Consider the following 20,000-nt stretch of genomic DNA (forward strand, 5'->3'; position numbering starts at 1 on the left):
AAAGTTAGATTTTGAAGTTGAAGTTGATGGCTGATTCTTGATTATTGATGTTGATGTTGAGATTGAGGTTGAAGTTGGTTTGAACTAATAACAGAATACTGTAATGAAAATGCTCTTATGAGTACACGTGCTAGTCAAGCATCACTTTAAATCGTTCTAAAAGATAGACACGAACCAAAATTTCCTAAGTTAAAACTATTGTAAATAAAATATGTAATCTTACTTTGGTGTCCTGGCTTGCTTGATTCGATAGAGAAGACGTTCGCAAAATTCCAAAAATCGATAAGTCAAACCTTTAAGTTACGCCAATCTAAAAGCAATTGTCCTGCAAGACGCGGTGTCTTGTATCTGCCAAGTGTGACACTCGAATTACACTGGAACCCGATTGGCTGAGTAGATTACATAAATTTGTTGGCGTTACAAGCTAACAATAGGCGTTGTTACAATTTTTCGGCTGGCCAACACCAGCCTTCTTCAGGTTTATTGAATGGATACATGCTTGTTACAAGATCTTTATATTTACCGGAAATGACATAAAAAGGCTGCGTGATGTGTAAAATTAATAAAAACGGAAATGCATAAAAAAGAGGAAAGATAATAATATATGTAACAAGGTAAAATAAACAAAAGAAAATTAAAAGGTAGCTAAATTAAATTACATTTCATCTCTTCTGTTAAGGCCTGCAGGCTCCATTGTTTTTCCTCTGTGTATGAGCAGTATGAGCAATGCCTCACGAGCCTTTCTGATGGAGTCACGACTAGTGTGCAGTTGTTCGAGCGGTATAAGGATCATGTGGTCCTCCACGTGACCACGAGTCAGCAAGTGTCGTGAAACTGCAATAGGAGTATAACAACAAAAAGGGTTTATAATAGGTCGCCTATGTTCATTAAACCGGTCTTTAAGACGACGTTTGGTCTGTCCGATGTACTGAAGATTACATTTAGTGCACTGAATCATGTAAATAACATTAGGGGTTTCACAAGTAATATGTGATTTGATTTTAAAGGTTTGTCCAGTACTATAAAAAGTATATTGATTACGGCCATCCTCAATAAAAGGACAGGCGGTGCAACTAGTTTTATTGCACCGAAACGAGCCGGATGGAGACCTAGATTGGTCGGTGTTAGTAGGTTCCGGCAATTTAGCTCTAACTAAAATGTCACTAATGTTTTTACAACGCCGGTAGGCTACTAAAGGGAGGTTAGTAAAAACATTTTTACAGCGACCAGATGAATAAAGCACGTTAGGGTGTTTGTGAATTATACGGGATATGTTAGGTAAAGCGGGATTACAGGTAATGACGAACGGAACAGTATCTGTCTGTTGTTTAGGTTTGGGTTTAAGAGCGTCGTTCCGAAAAATGTCAGAAGCACGTCGTATCTGGGTTTTAAGGAAATTAAGTTCGTAACCTCTATTGACGAGGTAGTCCATAAGTTCCTTACAGCGTTGTTTGTAAGTGTCATTGTCGGAGCATATGCGTCGAAGGCGAAGTGCGAGGCTATATGGAATGGAACGTTTAGTGTGGGTGGGGTGGCATGAGGATATAAGTAAATATTGATGTTTGTCAGTTGGTTTAGTGTAAAGGTCGGTTTCTATGAGACCATCCTTGAGTGAGACCATCACATCAAGGAATGGAATATTTGTGAGGGAATGCGAACAAGTGAATTTAATGGTGGGATGAAGGTTATTGAGATAATCGACAAATACTTTCAGTTTATCTGAACCTTCAGTCCAAATAACGAAAATATCGTCCAGAAATCTGAGCCATGTATGAGGTAGATACAATGCGTTAGTGAGCGCGTAATGTTCGAATTTGGCAAGAAAAAGGTTGGCAAATGAAGGAGCCATTTTGTCCGAGTTGATAGAAGAAGTCTGACAATCGAAATACGAGTTTGCATATATAGTTGTCGGTCATTTTGAAGAAAAGAATGAATGAATCAAATTATCTATTATTCTGAAGGGTTTGTACATGGATTGTAATAATTCCCATCCCATGTAACCTAAGAAGTTGGAACGAATTCACTACTTGCACAAATCCCATAATACACCTCTTTTTACCCCCCCAAAATTTGCATAGGCGTTGTTTTCGACTTGTCTTGGGACATTTTCGTGTCCCAGGAGAAATTGCAAGCAATGGTTATGCAAATGTTTTGGGGGGTAATAGAGGTGTATTATGGGATTGTGCAAGTAGTGAATGGGCCATTTTCGAAATATCATATATTCAGCTTGATAGTGAGAACTAAAACAATAGAAAGACGTTGGAATGAATGTGAAAAATATTTGCATATCATTTACTTTCCTTTGTCTTTGTCCTCTAAACCTCTCTTTCAAGCTAAATTTTAATATATCGAAAAAGGTCTATTAATATTGCAATAGCGGAAAAACAAAACGCCGAAAACCGTGATAATATATTCAGAAATACACGGAATGAAAAAAGCGCTTCTAAAAATAAAAGCTTTTCAAACGATAGTTTTCAGAGTGCTTCTAATGACAGAGGCGAAAGGAACTGCATTTTTTTTCTGCGAGGAATTTTACTGAAGGTTTGAAAAAACATACATTTAAAATTTTGTTTTGCTTGTTCGCCAACATTAATTTAGTCTAAAACAAGATTTGCCCAACATTTCCTTTTTATCGTTGTGAAAGAGACTATGACACCGTTTCATTTTTAAGACACCCAATTTATTTTAGCTCACCTCTTTTACAGTGCCAATGGCTGCTAGCGAATTAAATTCGCATCCTACGTCATGACATAACTCTGGCTACTTATGGTTATACTGGTAAGTATAACTGTTGGATACTACAGGCTTCACTTTCAAAGGATTTTAGCTTAGCTATGCCTTAGCTTAGAAATCAACTTATTCAATTTAATTTGTAAGCTCCAAAGAAGGTGTGAGCACCTCCTACGAACAGAGCGCTGCGATACACGGCTTTCAGGTAGATTTTATCTCCACTACTCAGTTGAATTATTCCACCAGTGAAAGAACTTCCTGCTCTTCCTTGCTGATTCCTTGAGTCCTGGTTGAACTGCATCAGACTGAATGTAGTATTGCTTTGTACGACTAGAGCCACGCGATTGTACCTCGTTCCCCGGGTATTGAAGTAAGGCTCAAAAAACACCTGTGCGTAGATGTAGTAAAAACCACCTTCTAGAATAGTCATTTGGCCATTTGCATGAGTGAACCCTTGAAAGGCCTTCTGGTCGGGTTTCATTTGTTGGATAACTAAAGAAGCAAAATCACGAATGACAAAAGTCAAATTCTAATTTATGTCTGTTTCTGACGGCGTCAAATTTGGAAACAAAACTAAATAAATAATTTCTGATTAATGCAATTAATAACATTTCAATTACACTGGAACCCACTGCGAGGATAGTCTAGGACACAGAATAATAATAATAATAATAATAATAATAATAATAATAATAATAATAATAATAAAATCTATATTAACAAATTCTTAAACGATCTTAATTTTGCAATATGTGATCTACTAAAATGCTAGAAATGATATTCACAATTATAGTCCGTATAAATATATAAAAATATGCTCAAAAACTTCATTTTTATAGCGTCAAATAGAGAATCGGAAATATACTTTAAAAAAAAAATATGTAGAATGTTTGTATTCACAAGGTGATGGCAATGTCAATGTCAATGTTCTTAAGGTCACAAAAGGCTTTTCTTCTAGCTCTCGATCCTAATAAAGCGAAGGATGTCCTTGCTCTTATCCAGGAGATTGTTTTGATATAATCTTCTCCTTTCTTGATGGAGATCAGCAGCGCCAGTCTGCTATGGAATTGCAAGCACTCCTTTCCCATATCGCCTGTTGACGTGAAAATAATGGGTGGAAAGTTCCTTGTTCAATGTTCAAAACCCTCCTTGAGTTTAGGCGCTTCTTCTCATTCTCGTGATTGCGGTATATCTGTTGAAACTATAGGTCCCTATACGAATCAGCATTAGGGTGACAGACCCTCAGGTCAAAGAATGCTTATCGTTGGTTCTCCAAGAACCCGCGTGCGTGGATATCCAATCTCGCATCTGGAGCTCGATTAGAACCCCTTCCTAGCCGTTCTCCCGAGATATCTTGAAGGACAGGCTCGATCTCAACATCGCTACATACCACACTCAGGAGTTCGGCTTCTAAATCTCTTCAGCTCATTGTGATGTTGGGTAACGAACCCACCTCGCTTGCATATCAATGCGTGGTCTACTGGGAAAATATCGCCGCATACACAGGTAGAGGGGATATCATCAACCGGCCAATCATAGAACAGTTTGATTGCGTCACGGAACTCCCTCTTATTTAAGTTGAAACCCATTTCACGAAGGGAAATAGCGTCAGCCAAACTGATGACCCTTTTTCCGCGGCAAGGTCAAGTGCTCGCTGGACTTCCTGTGGCGTTACCTCTCTGATATGCTCTGCCCTGTCTTGGAGCGCCTTTGCTCTCTCACTTCTCACTGCCTGTTGTAGTGACTTGACGAGAGAATCATCCAGCATCTGATAGGACTGAGCCCCGATCTGTTCGACCAGCGGGGTGGTAACTTTAACGGAGAAAATTAAAGGCGACAAACACGTTTGCTTACCCATTTCTGCAATACAATATGTGGTCAAGTGAATGGACGATAGAAGACCTATAAGAACTGGACAGAAAGACCCGAGCAGTAATAGCACAGAACAAAGGCAAGTACAACTCTGAGTCGAACCCGACCTTATATCTATCACCAGATTTAGGCGGGAGAGGCTTAAAAGAAATAGAGATACAGTATAAAGTTACGAAGATAAAGACTTCACACTACACCACGATCAGTATAGATCCCCATATCGAAGTAGCGAGAACCTTTCAGGACGTCAAGGAAGCAAAAAAGAGTAGATCAGTGATAAAAGATGCCAAGACTTACGCCCAGCAATTAAAATTAAAGTAGATGTAACATTCGACGAACAGCACAAATCCACCTCAGTATCAACTGGTGAGAAGGAAACTGTGTTCAAGATCAGTAGTCCAAAGTATATTCAACAAACCCTAAAAGAGGCAACAGACACAAAGTACAAACAAAAAGTCTCGGAACAACTATGGCTTGGCAACTATGTCACTCAACGCTGGAAAGATAACGACATCTCGAAACACAACTTCAACCCAATCATGAAGTGGAAAACCATACCTGACGTCGTGCTTTACAGAGTAAAGAAACAAAAAGGACAAGGCTTAGATTTAGTGTTAACACTGTGCCACAGTGCAGAAGAAACCGTCTCACATGTATTATGCGATCGGAAAGACCCTGATCTTTTGCCTGATTAGACCGCGCACCGGTGGCTCAGTTGGTTGAGCACTGGGCTGTCACGCGCGAGGTCGTGAGTTCAACTCCGGCCGGACCAACACTCAGGGTCTTTAAATAACTGAGGAGAAAGTGCTGCCTTTGTAATTACATCTGCAAATGGTTAGACTCTCTAGTCTTCTCGGATAAGGACGATAAGCCGGAGGTCCCGTCTCACAACCCTTCAATGTTCATAATCCTGTGGGACGTAAAAAAACCCGCACACTTGTCGCAAAGAGTAGGGCATGTAGTTCCCGGTGTTGTGGTCTGTCTTCTGTGGTGTATCATGGTTGGCAGGGTAAATGCTCGGAGATATTAGCTACACCAAGCTACTCTAAAAATCCGAGGGTAAATAAAGATGTATGATATGATATGATATATATGATATGATATGATATGTGGCTGCTCTGCTATTGCCGAAACAATCTACAAGGCGAGACACGATAGAATGTTAATGCCGATTTACCATCTCTTATTATCAGTTTATAACGTGGAAAACGACAACTCCAAAGCATGGTATAAACAAGCGATCCCGAAAGCAAGTACGGAAAACGACGAAGCTAAAATTCTCTGGGACACGCCTATATATATAGATAAGGCGCCAGAGAATGGAACAAACAAACCAGTCATGACGATCTTTGATAAGAAGAACAAGGTTATCATCTTAGTGGAAGGAACTGTAAGTAATATCGGACAGATCCACGATAGGAACGATTATAAGAAGAGAAAGTATCTGGATTTAAGACTTGGTCTCCGAAAACTCTATCTCGACTACGAGATCAAGCAAACCAATATAGTGTTTAACTCCCTGGGAGATTTCAACACCACCCTAAAGAAAGAACTCTCTGATTTCGCCCACAAGAAGGATGATACTAAAGTGCTAACCAACTGTCAAAAGTGGATTATATCACAGAAATGTGAAATCACCAAAAAATTCTACAGTTTAAGACAATGAAACACACTTTTTTTTTTCAAAACAAATTGTAAACTGAAAAGTTATTCAATAAAACTAATAATAATAATAATAATAAATTTCTTTGTTTATAAATCTTCATTTCCATTTAGCCCAATGGCGCTGTACAGTTCATTTACTCTACTTTTCCACTAAAGGTATAATAAAACTACATAGAACTGCATTCAAATCTACAATAAAAAAGATGAATCAATAAATCAATAAAATAAAAAGAAATGAAACTAGTCGAAGGCTTTGTTAAATTAGAAGTTATCTACATAGTCAAATCTCATGGTTTTAATTAGTTTGAAATGAATGTGAAAACAAGGGATTTCTTCGGCGCTGTCTTAGCAACGAATAAATACTACAGGTGCGACTATCCATTTGACGTAGGTAAAAATCATTATTTCCTCTTGATTCAGCCGGTATAACCCGATATAGGTCTAGGTCTTCGCGATTAAAATTGTCTACAAAAGGGATCCCTGCGATAATGCACAGAAATAAAGAGCACAATCGATCATGTAATAAATAGCAGCCCTTAATGTGGTTTTAAATTGAATACTGCATTACTATAATTTGCGTTTCCGTTGGTTGTGCTTTAGTCTTTTATTTCGCTCTGCATGATCGCTTAGCATTTAAGCGAAATTAGGACAAATCTTGACTTCCTTGCATGCAATTTCCCGCGCTTGGCGTCAACACATATCATTTGTTCGGAATTCCGATTGATTCTTTAGCCAGACTAACTACATCATACTTTGTTATTAGTTTTTACGACGCTCCTTTGACTACCGCTCTGATATTTACCTTGGTTTGCGCTGTATTCCTTTGCCCCGTTTAAGTTACCAGACATCTGCCCATATACACTCTAGGGAGTGCAATAAAAATTATTTTCAATAAAGATTATTTTCATATAATTATTATAGTTTGTTTCTCTGACTCTTAGGGCCCTTTTTTTATCCAGAATTCTGGAATAAGAATGGCTGGTGCGGAATGCTAGGAATAATTCGTATGATATTGCATCAGACTCACTATGAATTCCGATTGGTCGATAGCATTCAATCAATTTACAATAGCTTGTGAACTTGACATGATAAATGCAATATCTGCTGCAGATATTGCATTTATCATGTCAAGTTCAACGTCTGCCCGGTGACTAAGCCCCTTGGAGTGTTCTCCTCACAAACAAAATGGCTGAACGCTTCGCTTCTGTTTCTGAGGATGAATATGTGAAAAATGTATAATAAAACAATTATATTGAATTCGGTTTTCGCATGATATCATGAATTATCAAAACCTCGTGTCTGTGTTATCTGCCTCAGCCTTCGGCTTCGGCCGATAACACAGACCTCGGTTTTAATAATTCATGATATCATGCTCAACCTAATCCAATAATTGTTTATTGTCTGCATAAAAAAACGCCCGTCGAGATGCCCGGTCCTGGCACGAGTAAACATTGCGTAACAAATATGGCGGCCGTCGAAGAGGCTGCCATTACAGCCGTTATCGCAGCAATTTTCCTTGTAAATAAAGAGGAGGAAGAAAATTCGTAGACTGTTTTGGATTTGCCGAATGTTTTGGCAGTCCTATATAGAAAGGAGAGGCAATCATTTGCCAAATCACCTTTTACTTGTACGAGACATCACTGAAAAAAAACTTCGTACTCTTGGTACAATGAAATTAGATGCAATATGTCCTTGTCTCCAAAAGTGTCCCCTGACTTTTTCTCCGGTAGAGACGTATTTGAATCCGCAGCGCTCATCTCGCCGTCTGCCATCTTGGATTTTCATTCGCAACATTCTGTTCATTCTGCCCCTGTGAGAAGAATGGATGGAATGGCGTTCTGTCCATTCCGGAATAGGAATGCGGAATAGGAAAACGAGCGCATTTTACATTCTGGCCATTCTCATTCCAGAATTGTGAATTAAAAAACGCGCCCTTAGTTTTCTGCAGAGTTCTCTTACATACTGTAACAAGCCTGCACTTACGTTACCTAGGAGGGAATAATATAAGCACTGAGGTAGAATTTTAAGTGAGATCACTTTATATGAGGAATATAATGGTAGGACTTGCAAAAGAAATATCAGTGAATATCAGTTACATCTTCAGAACGGTGTGGCATTTCCACAATCATCATAAAAAAGGAAATAAATTAGAGGGAAAGTAAAGGAAAGACGAGAAGAAAAGGAAGAAATTACGAAAAGAAAGAAATGATGGGTTAAAAAAGAAGAGGAGCGAACAGGATTAAAGAAAAAGAAACGTTAAAGGACAGAAAAAAGAAAAGAGATAAAAAAAGACAAAGAAAAGAGATAAGAAAAGAATAGGAGATAATAGGAAGACAATCAGGGAAGAAACGAAGGGAGAGAAAAGAAAAGAAATGCCCAACTCGTATGGACAGTTGTTCATTAGGTTACGAAAAAAGAAGTATCAAAATTTCAATAAGTAAAACTGTCCAACATTTTTACTGGGTTGCCATAGACAATCCAGTTAGAAAATGCGTTTGTCTGGTTTTTTTTTCCCCGTGTCGGTAAAAGTCTTTCCTGTCACTCCCCTGCTAAGTGGTGTCTTTGTGCATACAGCCTTCTGAGCGTATTTTCTTAGGATCGAGAGGGTAGTGGGAATGCGTAGATTTCTCTGGTGGACACAGTAAAATGATTAACTTAACCTGCAATGGCGTCGAAAGTCATGTAACGCAAATGGCATTTTAGTGGATCTTTAAACAAAATATACCCTTATGGAGCTCAATAATGGAAAGTCAATTGGATATTGAACAAGACAGGCGGTGAAAAACAAATACCTGGAATCGTAAAAGCGACGAGTAATGGACTTCGACAACAATCTATCGCCCGTCGAGCCGAAATCAAAGTGGGCTGTGTTTCTAATATTTTACCAAGTGTGCTGTTATGTAGAACACTGAAACCAAATGGAAAATTCTCTGGTAACTTATGGGTTCAACAAAGACGGAGAACGAATCGAACACCTTAAGTGGATCTGTGATCTCTGTTGTCTGGCTGTCGGTATTTATTTGTATTCAACTCTACACAGTCTTCGGGTAAAAGAATAGTTGGAAATGTAACAGCCAAGAATTATTTGAAAGAAAGCTTGTCGTCTATTTTGTGCTCATTATTGAAGAAAAAGGTTTTTCATGGAAACAGTTTGCTCCTGAAATTTATGCAATTGCGTATGATAATTTGACACTTTTTAGTTTCTTCTCTTCACGCACGTAATGAAATAGGAAGGAGTTTTTGCCACTAATAGCAAATATGTTGTTTGTTTCAAAAAATATTTCGCTTGAAAAGGTGGCCTTTAGGAAATCATTATGTTGTGTAATGTGCGAGCTTAACTGGATAGTTTTTATGGCAATAGCAAGGCATTTTCGTGTCAAAATGAGGTTAGCGTCTCTTGTATTCACAGTCTGTCGTAAACTTGATTTTCACTCTCAAAATTACCTCCAAAACCTACTTTTTGCGTAGAATAAGCGTTTGGAATGATGTTCTTGTCTTCTGTGGTGATACTTGGCGATTCGGGAACATTTTGCGAAAAAATATTTATTACGGGTCACACGCGCGACTTGCCCGATTGTGCATAACATGCATTTGGCCTTTCGACATCCCATTGAAAAAAAACTGGTAAAATATTCGCAGACCGGTCGATTTCCCTGAAATTTGAAAGGATGATTGCTAACGAATAGAGAAAGATTTCTCACAATAACTACTAATTCCTGTGTTAAGCATGAGAATTCGACGAAGAGGTATTAAAATGCGACTAAATTTTTTTGCGTGCGCTGCCATTTTTGTGTTTTGATTGTTGTGCAAATTTTGACAGAGAATATTAAATCATGAAAGAATATCTACGGATAGATCGTTAACAAATCTTTATTTTTAGCGGTTATTTGAATATAAAAGATGCAACGCTTGACAAGAAATAATATTTTTGTTAATATTTGAAAGAAGAAAAATTTTTCAGGAATCGGGACGTGGTGAGAATGAGTTAACAAATTTGCATACGTGCGTTGAAATGTGATACGCGAGGAGAGGGGAATTTTTTCTCTCTGACAAATGATTTTGTCATTGTAGTGTAAAATGAAGTTTTTTTGGGACACCAACAAGATTTCTTTAACTACCTGGTTAATCCAAGTTATTGCTACGACTTACGAATTACTAGCGCGAAGATTGTTTACATGAAACCCAGGCTTTTTGCGAATTTTGAGTGTCGTGAAATTACATCTTTTGCGTGACAATATACACAAAAACATTCAGATAGTAAGAAACTTCATATTTACTTAACCATTTCTTCTGCTTTTGTGCTTGTCAGCATTGTGATTTGCGATAATTTGCAAGTCTGTTTTTGTGTCTCACAGATGTTTAGATTTTCAATTACAAGGGCGCTCAACCTCGCGATTGTTTAAATAGTTTACCCTGAAGTCAAAATAGATACGTTTCTCAGGAACCCGACAAAGAAGGCTTCCTGACCCGACAGATGAAATGTAAATATTCAGTTAAATATTACAACAAAATTAAAAAACCAAAGACGGAAGTGTCTTGGCTAAAAAGTACGATGTTTTACTCTGGAAACGACGAACGATTAACAATCTTTCCCGTAGTTCATTCAGTTGACAGAGGATGATCTCGTGCACCTTTATGGTTGATCAATTTCTTCCTTTGACAAAACGTCATGACCTTTCGTTTATTAATAAAAGTCAGAGACTGCAGAAATTTTCGTGTTTTTACGATCGATTGTCATTAATCTTTCGATGAGAATTCGATTCAGAGTTACATATAAAAACTGATATTTTTTTCTTCATCTGTCTTTTGGCTTGTGTTTTTCGGTTGACTCCTGGCTTTTACGGTACTCTTTGGAGCAAACGTAAAGCAAAACAGTGTTTTGACCTGGCATCAGGTTAGACTAGCAAGAAGAGGAATTATGAAGTCAAAGAGCCTCTGCTGGCGCGACATGTGGGCGACCCCTCAAATGGTCTTAATGACGCCCCACTTGAAAAAAAAAAAAAAACTGGAACGCTGCTGATAAATACCACCCAATTCAGTGCCTTCTTTTTTGTGTAACATGTACCACAGGCAACCCAGCGTACGCTTTTTTGGAGCGTCTAGTTCTTTTTTCTTTCCGTGTCGGTAAAAATCTTGCCTGTCACTCCCCTGCTAAGTAGTGTCTTTGTGCACAGAGTCTTCTGTGCGTATTTTGTTACGTTTGAGGGGGTTGGGGTAATGCGTAAATTTCTCTGGTGCACACAGAGGACATTTAATTAACCTGCAATGGCGTCGAAAGTCATTGTAACACGCATGGCATTTTAGTGGATCTTTAAACAAAATATACCCTCGAGGATTCCAAGAATGGAACAGGGCAGGCGGTGAAAAATAAATATCTGGAATCTTTAAAGCGACGAGTAATGGTCTTCGACAACAATTTCATTTTTCGCCGATGGATATCAAGTGAGCTTTGTTTCTAATATTTTACTAACTTGGTATTATATACAACACCGAAATCAAATGGCGTTTTTTTAAGGGATTTAACAACCACTGAAGGAATCAAACGCCTTGAATGCATCACAGTGTTTACTGAAGTCGCATCTAAGTTGTCTGGCAATTTACATATATTTTGTATTCAACCCTGCAAAGGTAAAAAAAATTGGAAATGTGACAGTGAAGAATTATTTGAATGAAAGCTTGTTGTCTCTTTTGTGCTTCATTATTTACGGTCAAGGTTCTTTCGACAGGGTTTGATGTAAACTGTCATCACCGTCCCGGTGACGTCACTTCCGGTTAACATGAGATGCACACGTACCGCCGTGGATAATCAGTACACATTGCGAAGCCGTGGAGTTTAGAGCTTTTGTGGTCTCCGGGTTTTTATTCGCTTTATTTGTCCTTACTATTGCAGGTAAGAAAATAATGTCGCTTGAATTAACTTCTGCTTGTTGTTTTATACAGTTTATCTCAAAAACTAAGCCTGACGAAGGAAAGTGCAACAAAGAAAAATTGACGTTTCACAAGTTGTCATTTAAAAGCTGTTAAGCTATGTCGGGAGCTTTATGTGCCTCGCTTTTCGCCGTCCTATCCAATGTGGAGGCGGTTATTAAGGGAAAGAAAGTTATAGTTTCCCTTCGAGTCCTAACATTTTCAACGTTTGAGGGAAAAAAAGTTATAGTTTCCCGAGTTGAAGTGGACCACAACGGACACGTGGATGCGGAGAACAGTGCTTGGCAACAAGTTGTCGTTTAAGACTAAGCTTGGTCGAGAGCCTTATGCCTCGCTTTTTGCAGTCCTATCCAATGTGGTGGCGGTTGTTAGCGTAAGAAACTTTAAGTTATAGTTTCCCTTTAAGTCCTAATGTTTTCAACAGTTGAGGGAAAGAAAGTTATAGTTTACCTCGCGAGTTGAAGTGGACTACAGCGGACACGTGGATGCCGGAGAACTGTGCTTGGCAATCGCTTCTCCTGGTAGGAGCCGCTTCTAGTTTAGCGAAATGGCTATATGAAGGGAAACTTAAATATCTTTTCCCCGAATTTGAGGTTCTTGGTCCTTCACAGCTCAATATTTTTGGGTTGTTTACATTTTAGCAAGCACACAAAACTTAGATGAGGGGCCTCCCCATCGCTTGCTTCCTCGAGGAAAGCAGAGCTACAGGGATAGTCGCTTCCCTGAAACAAGAGCTTAGTAAGAGATGGAAGCCAAATTTAGGGCTCTGAATGGGCTCTGAAAGTGATCAGGATAAGCCCTCTGATTGTGATGCTCAGAGGTTTTGCCTGTGCTCACTGGTTGTCTTGCCAATTACTTAGGGAAGTCCCCTAGGTCAAGTTTTGACAACTTAGCAGGAGAGTTCTCGGCAACTGACAATACACAGGTGCGCCAGTTAACGCCAAGCTGGCCACTATGCTAGAAGGCCTTATCAAAGGCGATCTGCCCAAAACAAAGCTAAAGGGGCTGGTGGAAAAATACCTAAGGCAACAAAATTGCTAATTGCTAGTCTCCTCAAAAGTGAACACTACCTCTGAGAGCTATTTGTAATCGGTTGTCTCCAAGTAGGGATGATCTCTATTTACAGACATTGTTTTTGTTATTCAAGTGTGCCAACCGCAGGAACAAAAGACCCTTTGTGACAGCCAATGAGACTCTGGTCGGCATATTAATTACAATAGGTGACGTCAACGTTATATTTGCTATACCAAATGTTCAGACAGGACTCTTCAGAAAGCTCGACAGTTTTTTGTTTTCTCATTTTGTGCCACCATCAATGCCTGTGATAAAGCATCAGGCAAGTTCTGGCATTGGCAGGAAACCGGGGACTGAATCTTCGTGGCCGAGAATCTCTGAAACTAGACATGAACGCCCAGTTTGCTTCTCCAGAGGTGGCAAGTCTTATTATGCAATGCCTTTGTTAGGGGAGAAGGGGCTCCTACCACGACAAAGAAGAAGCAAGGCCGAACTTTAGCATCTACTTTCCCTAGGGTGGAGTTTGGGCCTTTGTAGTATAGACACTTGGGACAAAGAATTGGCACACCTCTCTTTCTTTGTAAACATGCCTCCGTCTGCTGACAGCATTGGTGAGTCATCTCAGTCTCCACAGCTTTCCAGGTTATTGACCGTTACTCCCGAAATATCGCTTTTACAGTAGATGCATCACGCATGGGTCGGGGTGCCACAATGCACGAAACCCAAACTGAGTATTCTTGAACCGCAAGGCAGGGGGACGATGTCCTTACTCGGGTCAGTGTCCATTCTGCGCATCAGGCATTACAACATGACTGCTATTTCCTACATCAGTGGCATCGGGGATGCAGGAACAAGGAATGCAATACAATGGCATCGGGGATGGCATCGGGGATGGCATCGGGGATGCAGGAACAAGGAATGCAATACAATTGCTAAGGAAATTTGATTATAGGCCCTTTTAGAAGCATAGTCGGCGTTTCTGCTGCTCATCCACCGGTGAGGTTTTATGTAACTGCAGATTCTCTTTCGCGCCGTTTGAAGACGGAATCATAGTGGGAACTGAATTGCGGCATTTACTTGTATATATATATATGGGATTTTGTTGTTCCCCAGATTGACCTGTTTGCAAGTAGAATCAACCATCAAACTAGTGGCTATGCTTACTGGAAGCAAGACATGAATGCATCATATATGTGGATGCGTTCCCTGTGAATTGGTCACAGTTCACTAACAATTACATTTTCTCATGGGGATGCTCACCCTCTGAGCCCAGAACGGCAACCCCTGACATGCAAGGTGTCAGGCGACAGTTCATTAAGGGCAACATTCCGGGCGAGGTTGCCAACTTGCCCATGTCCTCTTGAATAATTAGCAGCAGCAAAGCAGTAAGCTGTTCACATCCGCAAATGCATGGTGTGCAGCTGGTCTACAAGAGAAAACTGATCCACTACATCTGAGGGTGAACAACGTGTTAACGTTTCTCCACGCCTTTCAAATTAACCGACTGTCATACTCGACGATTAATACGGCTTTCTCAGCACTCGTAAGCTGTTTAAGGGGATTGAATTTCCTGGTTGTCACTACGCTGTGACTGACCATCCTTTTAGAGTGTGCTACCTGTAGGTTGTGTTCAACTGTTGCAAACGTTTTCCTCGATATCAAGTAACATGGGAACTTATGCCTGTCCTAGAGTATATAGAACTATTGTATCCTCTGAGTAAGCTCTCTCTCGGAAGAACTGACCCTTAAACCGTTAGCTTTAACATATGGGCAGCGGTTTCAAACACTGTCATTTTCTGAGGATCGATGCCATGGAGAAAACTCCTGATTATTATTTATGTTCTACATACGGGATCCTGTCAAGCGGGACAGACCTGGGGAAAATCCTCATGTTCTTGTTGGGAAGGACCCTAAAGTATCCTAAAGAACCACTTACTCTACTCTTGAACGCTATCTTGGAAAAACCCAGCTCGTTTCATGCCATGGCAATGGCCGTCTTCTCCTTTCATATGTCATGCCTTATCGGCACATTGGTTCGAATGCAAATGGCGATGAATTAAAGCAGTTATGGAGGCAAGTGGAGTAGATACAGCAAGGTTGAATGCTCACAGCGCCAAATCAGCAGCTATATCGAGAGCAGGCAGGTGATTCCCACTGATGAAATCCTGAAACACATCGAATGGTCTCGAGAATCTGCTTTTCAGAAGTTCTATAACCAAACCCGTTATTGCTGAAAACAGCTTTGCTGGAGCTGTGCCAGGTTGATAAGTTGGCTTTGTGGATTGGAATAGTTGTGTCCACGTTTATTGCTGTAAAATCTCATGTTAACCGGAAGTGATGTCACCGAGATTTAGTAGAATTAGAAAATTAAAGGAGCCTTACCTGTAAGGTGAGGTTTGATTGTGATTCTGCCAAATCCCTGGTGACTCGGTGAAGGTTAACATGCCCTCCCTCACACTTTTTCTACTTCCCGCCCTTGTTCTTCCATTTTCCTCTGTATTCATTTGTATCTTGATACCTTTGAAAGTGTGATTATCCAGGGCGGCACGTGTGCATCTCATGTTAACCCTCACCGAGTCACTAGGGATTTGGCAGAATCACAATCAAACTTCACCCTACAGGTAAGGCTCGATTAATTTTCTAATTTAATTACATATGCTTTGTGACACCGATTGTGTGTTTTGTTTTCACGCACGCAATTGAAATAGGAAGGGTTTTTTCCCTCTAAAGCAAATATGTTGTTTGCTTCAATAAATTCTTCGCTGGAAAAGGTTTTTTGTGAAATTACCAGCCCGGCTTTCTGAATTTTAATATCATACTGTTTAATTTTCGAGCTTAACAAATTTGCATACGTGGGTTGAAATGTGATACGGGAGGATTTTTGTGGTAGTGCTCTGTAAGTAGGAAGGGTTCATGAAAGTAAACTGGTCTGTTGGAAGCGTGCTTGAGTTTCAACAAAATGAGCCCCAAAATCACCAAAAAATTGTGACGCTGATAAATAATAAAGTAACTTCTATTTCCAAAACGATGGAATCACCTCGTCTTGAAGAGTAAATTTTTGACTTTGTAGAAACAATGGTCAGCTTCAAGAGTTGGGCGATTGTGATCTTTGTGTTGAATTCGGACATTTCTTGTCAAACTTTATAACACTTGAAAGAAAAGGAAAAGTAACAAAAACAAAAACCCGGTATAGATGATAGAGATGCTTCACTGTTTCGCGTGTAAACACGCCGCGGTAGCTTGATCACGTCGCCCGCTGAATTCGATGTCACTTTCGATTTTGCGATTTACTCGTGCAGCCAAAAGTACAATAACAAAATTGAACCTAGCAAGAATCTCCCAAAATATTTGTCGCTGATCGTAACTTTTTATATTCGCGGTACAAAATTAATGTTGTTTTCATGTCGTAAATTTTGTTGCTGAAGGTAAATGTTTTATTCTCGATGGACCGTCCTGAAAACTTCCTTCTGCTCTTCCTAAAAACTGTATATCAATATTTATTTACTTTTGCATCAATATTTGTTTTGCATAAAGCAAGCTAACAAAATCTGTACCTTGCTTAGTTCGCATTTTCTCGAGCGTTACAATAGATTTTTCGGTCCTATGCTAGTGTTACAAAATGGTATATTTTTCAGGTCACCCATCGAGATACTAACCACGCCGGAGAGGGCTTAACTTCAGCGAAGTTTTTTCTTACAAAGCTGTCAGATTCTCAGAGTGCACGCTTGAACTTGTGGAGGAAAGAAGTTGTCAGAGAACTTGAAAATGATCAGCATGTCAGCCCAGAAGCCAATGTTTGTCGATTCCCACTTATTTTCTTCAATCTTTCTGGGTTCAGTACTTTGCTAGTAACCACATGTCTTCTCAGGGGGCTATTTACTTAAGACTTTTACCATGACACGACAATGATATACAATACCAAAACTACATATTGAACTACATATTGAACTTGAATATCCTGGAAGACAAAACGCAGCTCAGTTGACAATATGGAATAAAGCGCTGTGTTACTGCACTACCACAAGTACGCGATGTGTGCCTGTTTTTTATAAAAATGACAGGAATTTTTTCTTTCTGGCAAATGATTAATAGGCTGGTAGCTAAGTTTTTAACCTCAGAAAAAAGATCTATTTCGTCGTATGAAGGTGTGAGCCAAAGGGCCTCTGCTGGCACGACTTCTGGGTAACCCCTTAAATGGTCTTAATGACCCCCGACTTAAAAAAATTGACTGGAACGCTGCAGTTCAATACCACCCAACTCAGTCCCTTTTGTTTTTGAGTAACACGTACCACAAGCAACCCAGTGTACGCCCATGGAGCGTCTACTTCTTTAAGTTCCTGGTTAATCTAACATACTGCACCAAGAGAAAATGAGGGGACAGAGAGGGAGGCTCAAGGCGTTGGCCGGGATATGTTATGTCCACGAAAGTTATTTTTAGACGAGCGGAAGTCTTTGTTCTAGGGGAAGTCTGACTTCCGAGACGTCCGCATGCAGTCTTGCTTCGCTCTCAGGTTCTTAGTGAAAAGAGAAAATGATGGCGCACGTGGAAGGCTGATGAATATGTATTTTCTTTCAAACATCGGACCGAGGTTGACCTGCATGCGGACGTCTCGGAAGACTTCCGCTCGTCTAAAAATAACTTTCGTGGACATGACATATCCCAAGGGCTGGACCGGGAACCTCCTTCTCTGTCCCCTCATTTTCTCTTGACTGCACGTCTTACCACTGCGAAGATTGTTTACATGATTTTTGCGAACATGAAATTACATCATTTGCGTGACATAGCTCCTTTAACACTTAGATTTTCCCCTCTCAACAATTTATCGCTTTAATCTAACGCAAAAGCATTCAGATAGTAAACAACTTCACATTTAGTAACCATTTCTTTTGCTTTTGTGCTTGTCAGCATTTGCGATAATTCAAGTTTTTGTATCTCATAAATGTTTAGATTTTCAATTAAAAACTCTGTTTTGATTGGCCGCTCAACCTCATGATTGTGTAAATAGTTCGCCCTGAAGTCAAAATAGATACGTTTCTCTGGAACCCTACAAAGAAGGCCTCGTGACCTGACAGATGAAATGTAAATATTCAGTTAAATACTAGCAGTAATCAAAGATTACGAGAGTGCGTTCGACGCTGTCAGATAAATATATAATTTCGCTGGCTCACTTTCAGCCTCTGACTATTGCTAAAATCCACGTTTTTCAGCGCTGTATCGTGTCAAAGTCCATGCCAGTTTAGGAGGCCCCCTGTACAAACTACGATTTGTTCATACGTTGTGAGACAGCTCCAGTTCAGTAGACTCGCAAAAAAATTTACAGTTATAGCCGTCAAATTTCGTATTAATGGGTAAAATGTTTAAGCATAAAAGCTAATTTTTAAACGGAAGCACAAATATCAGCAAACATTTGCAATCGCGTGCTCGATTATCGTAACAAGTCTAACAAACTCCTTGCGACTGATTTGGGTATTTCCCCTGATGAATAAAGTATTTTCATAATTTTCCGTTCCTTGGTTCAGGCTCCCTCTTATGAATCTTGCCTTCAGATTACTTTTCCCCCAATTCCAAACAATATTCGACCTGACAAAGACTAAGCTACATGTATCTGTCGCGACTGGAACTAATCAAAATACGGTTAACATCCCGATGTTGTTTTCAAAAGCCTTAATGATGAGGATAAAATTCGGTATTTACTTACCCTAGAAAACGAAAGCACTTCAAAGATAGTAGGTAAATACACATATTTAATGTTTCAGAAGAGAAAAGACTTCCTAAATGCAAAATAATTAAAATAATAATTTTATACCAATTGTATTACAAGTAATTGTATGATCTTTTTAGTTAATTAGTTATTCTAGTAGATATCATCACCTTTATTGTAACGAGACCGATACCTCCCTTTGGAGAGTAAGGCGCAATAAAGATTTACTGGTTACTGTTTACTGTTTTACTCACTCACTCACTCACTCACTCACTCAGACAACCCCGATGACATTGTGCATTACGGGCTACCCCGTAAGCACAAAAATCATACATCCGTACACAGGCACACCAACAGCCTTAAGATACAGCACCCAGAACGCAGAAAACCGGAACTAGGCTTGCGAACGCAACTACAACAGAATTACAGCGGTTATCAGTAACATGTGCCCCACAACGACATATTTTCATATTCGAAAATAAAATTTAGGTGGACGCCAATCAAATGTTTCCATGACGAAGTCAACTGCCGCCAAGAGAAGAGGAGTATCGTCATGGAAACATTTGATTGACGTCCACCTAAAGTTTACTTTCGAAAAATGAATTAAAAGTCGTTGAGGAGCGCGTATAACTGACAACCGCTGTAAAAAACCAAAGACGGAAGTTTCTTGCCTAAAAAGTACGTTGTTTTACTCTGAAAACGACGAACGATTAACATTCTTTACCATGGTTTATTCAGTTGACACAAGGTGATCACGTGCACCTTTATGGTTGCCTAGCACGTGATCAATTTCTTCCTTTTGGCAGAACATCATGACCATCTCCTTGATTCATAGAAGTTAAAAACTGTGGAAATTTTCGTGTTTTTACTATCTTTTGATGAGAATTCGATTCATAGTTATATGCTAAAACTATGTTCTTTTTTCTTCACCTGTCTTTTGGCTTGTCTTTTACTGTTACCTCCCAGCTTTTACGGTACTTTTTGGTGCAAATGTAAAGCCAAAAAAATTTTTGACCTGGCATCAGATTAGATTGACAAGAAAAGGAATTATGAAGCGGAAACAACATCTTCAGTCCTTCCTTAGTGTGT

The 20,000-nt window shown here is 39.5% G+C and overlaps 2 protein-coding genes across 6 annotated transcripts in view; both read right to left on the reverse strand.

Annotated features, from left to right (window-relative positions):
- LOC138045625 (uncharacterized) overlaps positions 1 to 2,526 on the reverse strand; it is a 5,724-nt gene extending 3,198 nt beyond the window's left edge. The window contains exons 1-2 of one of the 2 annotated variants that reach the window (XM_068892190.1): positions 660 to 2,526; positions 1 to 84 (exon numbers count right to left, since the gene is read on the reverse strand). The exon at positions 1 to 84 is cut by the window's left edge and continues 3,198 nt beyond it. The gene's annotated coding sequence lies outside the window, so the exon portion shown is untranslated. Of the gene's footprint in view, positions 85 to 223 lie in introns of both variants that reach the window. The other variant, XM_068892189.1, reaches the window with a different exon arrangement.
- Positions 2,527 to 2,658: 132 nt separating this feature from the next.
- The window catches only part of LOC138045626 (protein eiger-like), a 36,744-nt gene continuing 19,402 nt past the window's right edge, over positions 2,659 to 20,000 (reverse strand). For all 4 annotated transcript variants that reach the window (XM_068892193.1, XM_068892194.1, XM_068892192.1 and 1 more), the window contains exons 3-4: positions 7,070 to 7,130; positions 2,659 to 3,222 (exon numbers count right to left, since the gene is read on the reverse strand). In XM_068892193.1, coding sequence (XP_068748294.1) covers positions 2,861 to 3,222; positions 7,070 to 7,130 — 423 coding nt within the window. In that variant the 3' untranslated portion in view covers positions 2,659 to 2,860. The remainder of the gene's footprint in view (positions 3,223 to 7,069; positions 7,131 to 20,000) is intronic.

Source organism: Montipora capricornis, chromosome 4, assembly GCF_036669925.1.
Source record: "Montipora capricornis isolate CH-2021 chromosome 4, ASM3666992v2, whole genome shotgun sequence".
NCBI classification, from domain to species: domain Eukaryota; kingdom Metazoa; phylum Cnidaria; class Anthozoa; order Scleractinia; family Acroporidae; genus Montipora; species Montipora capricornis.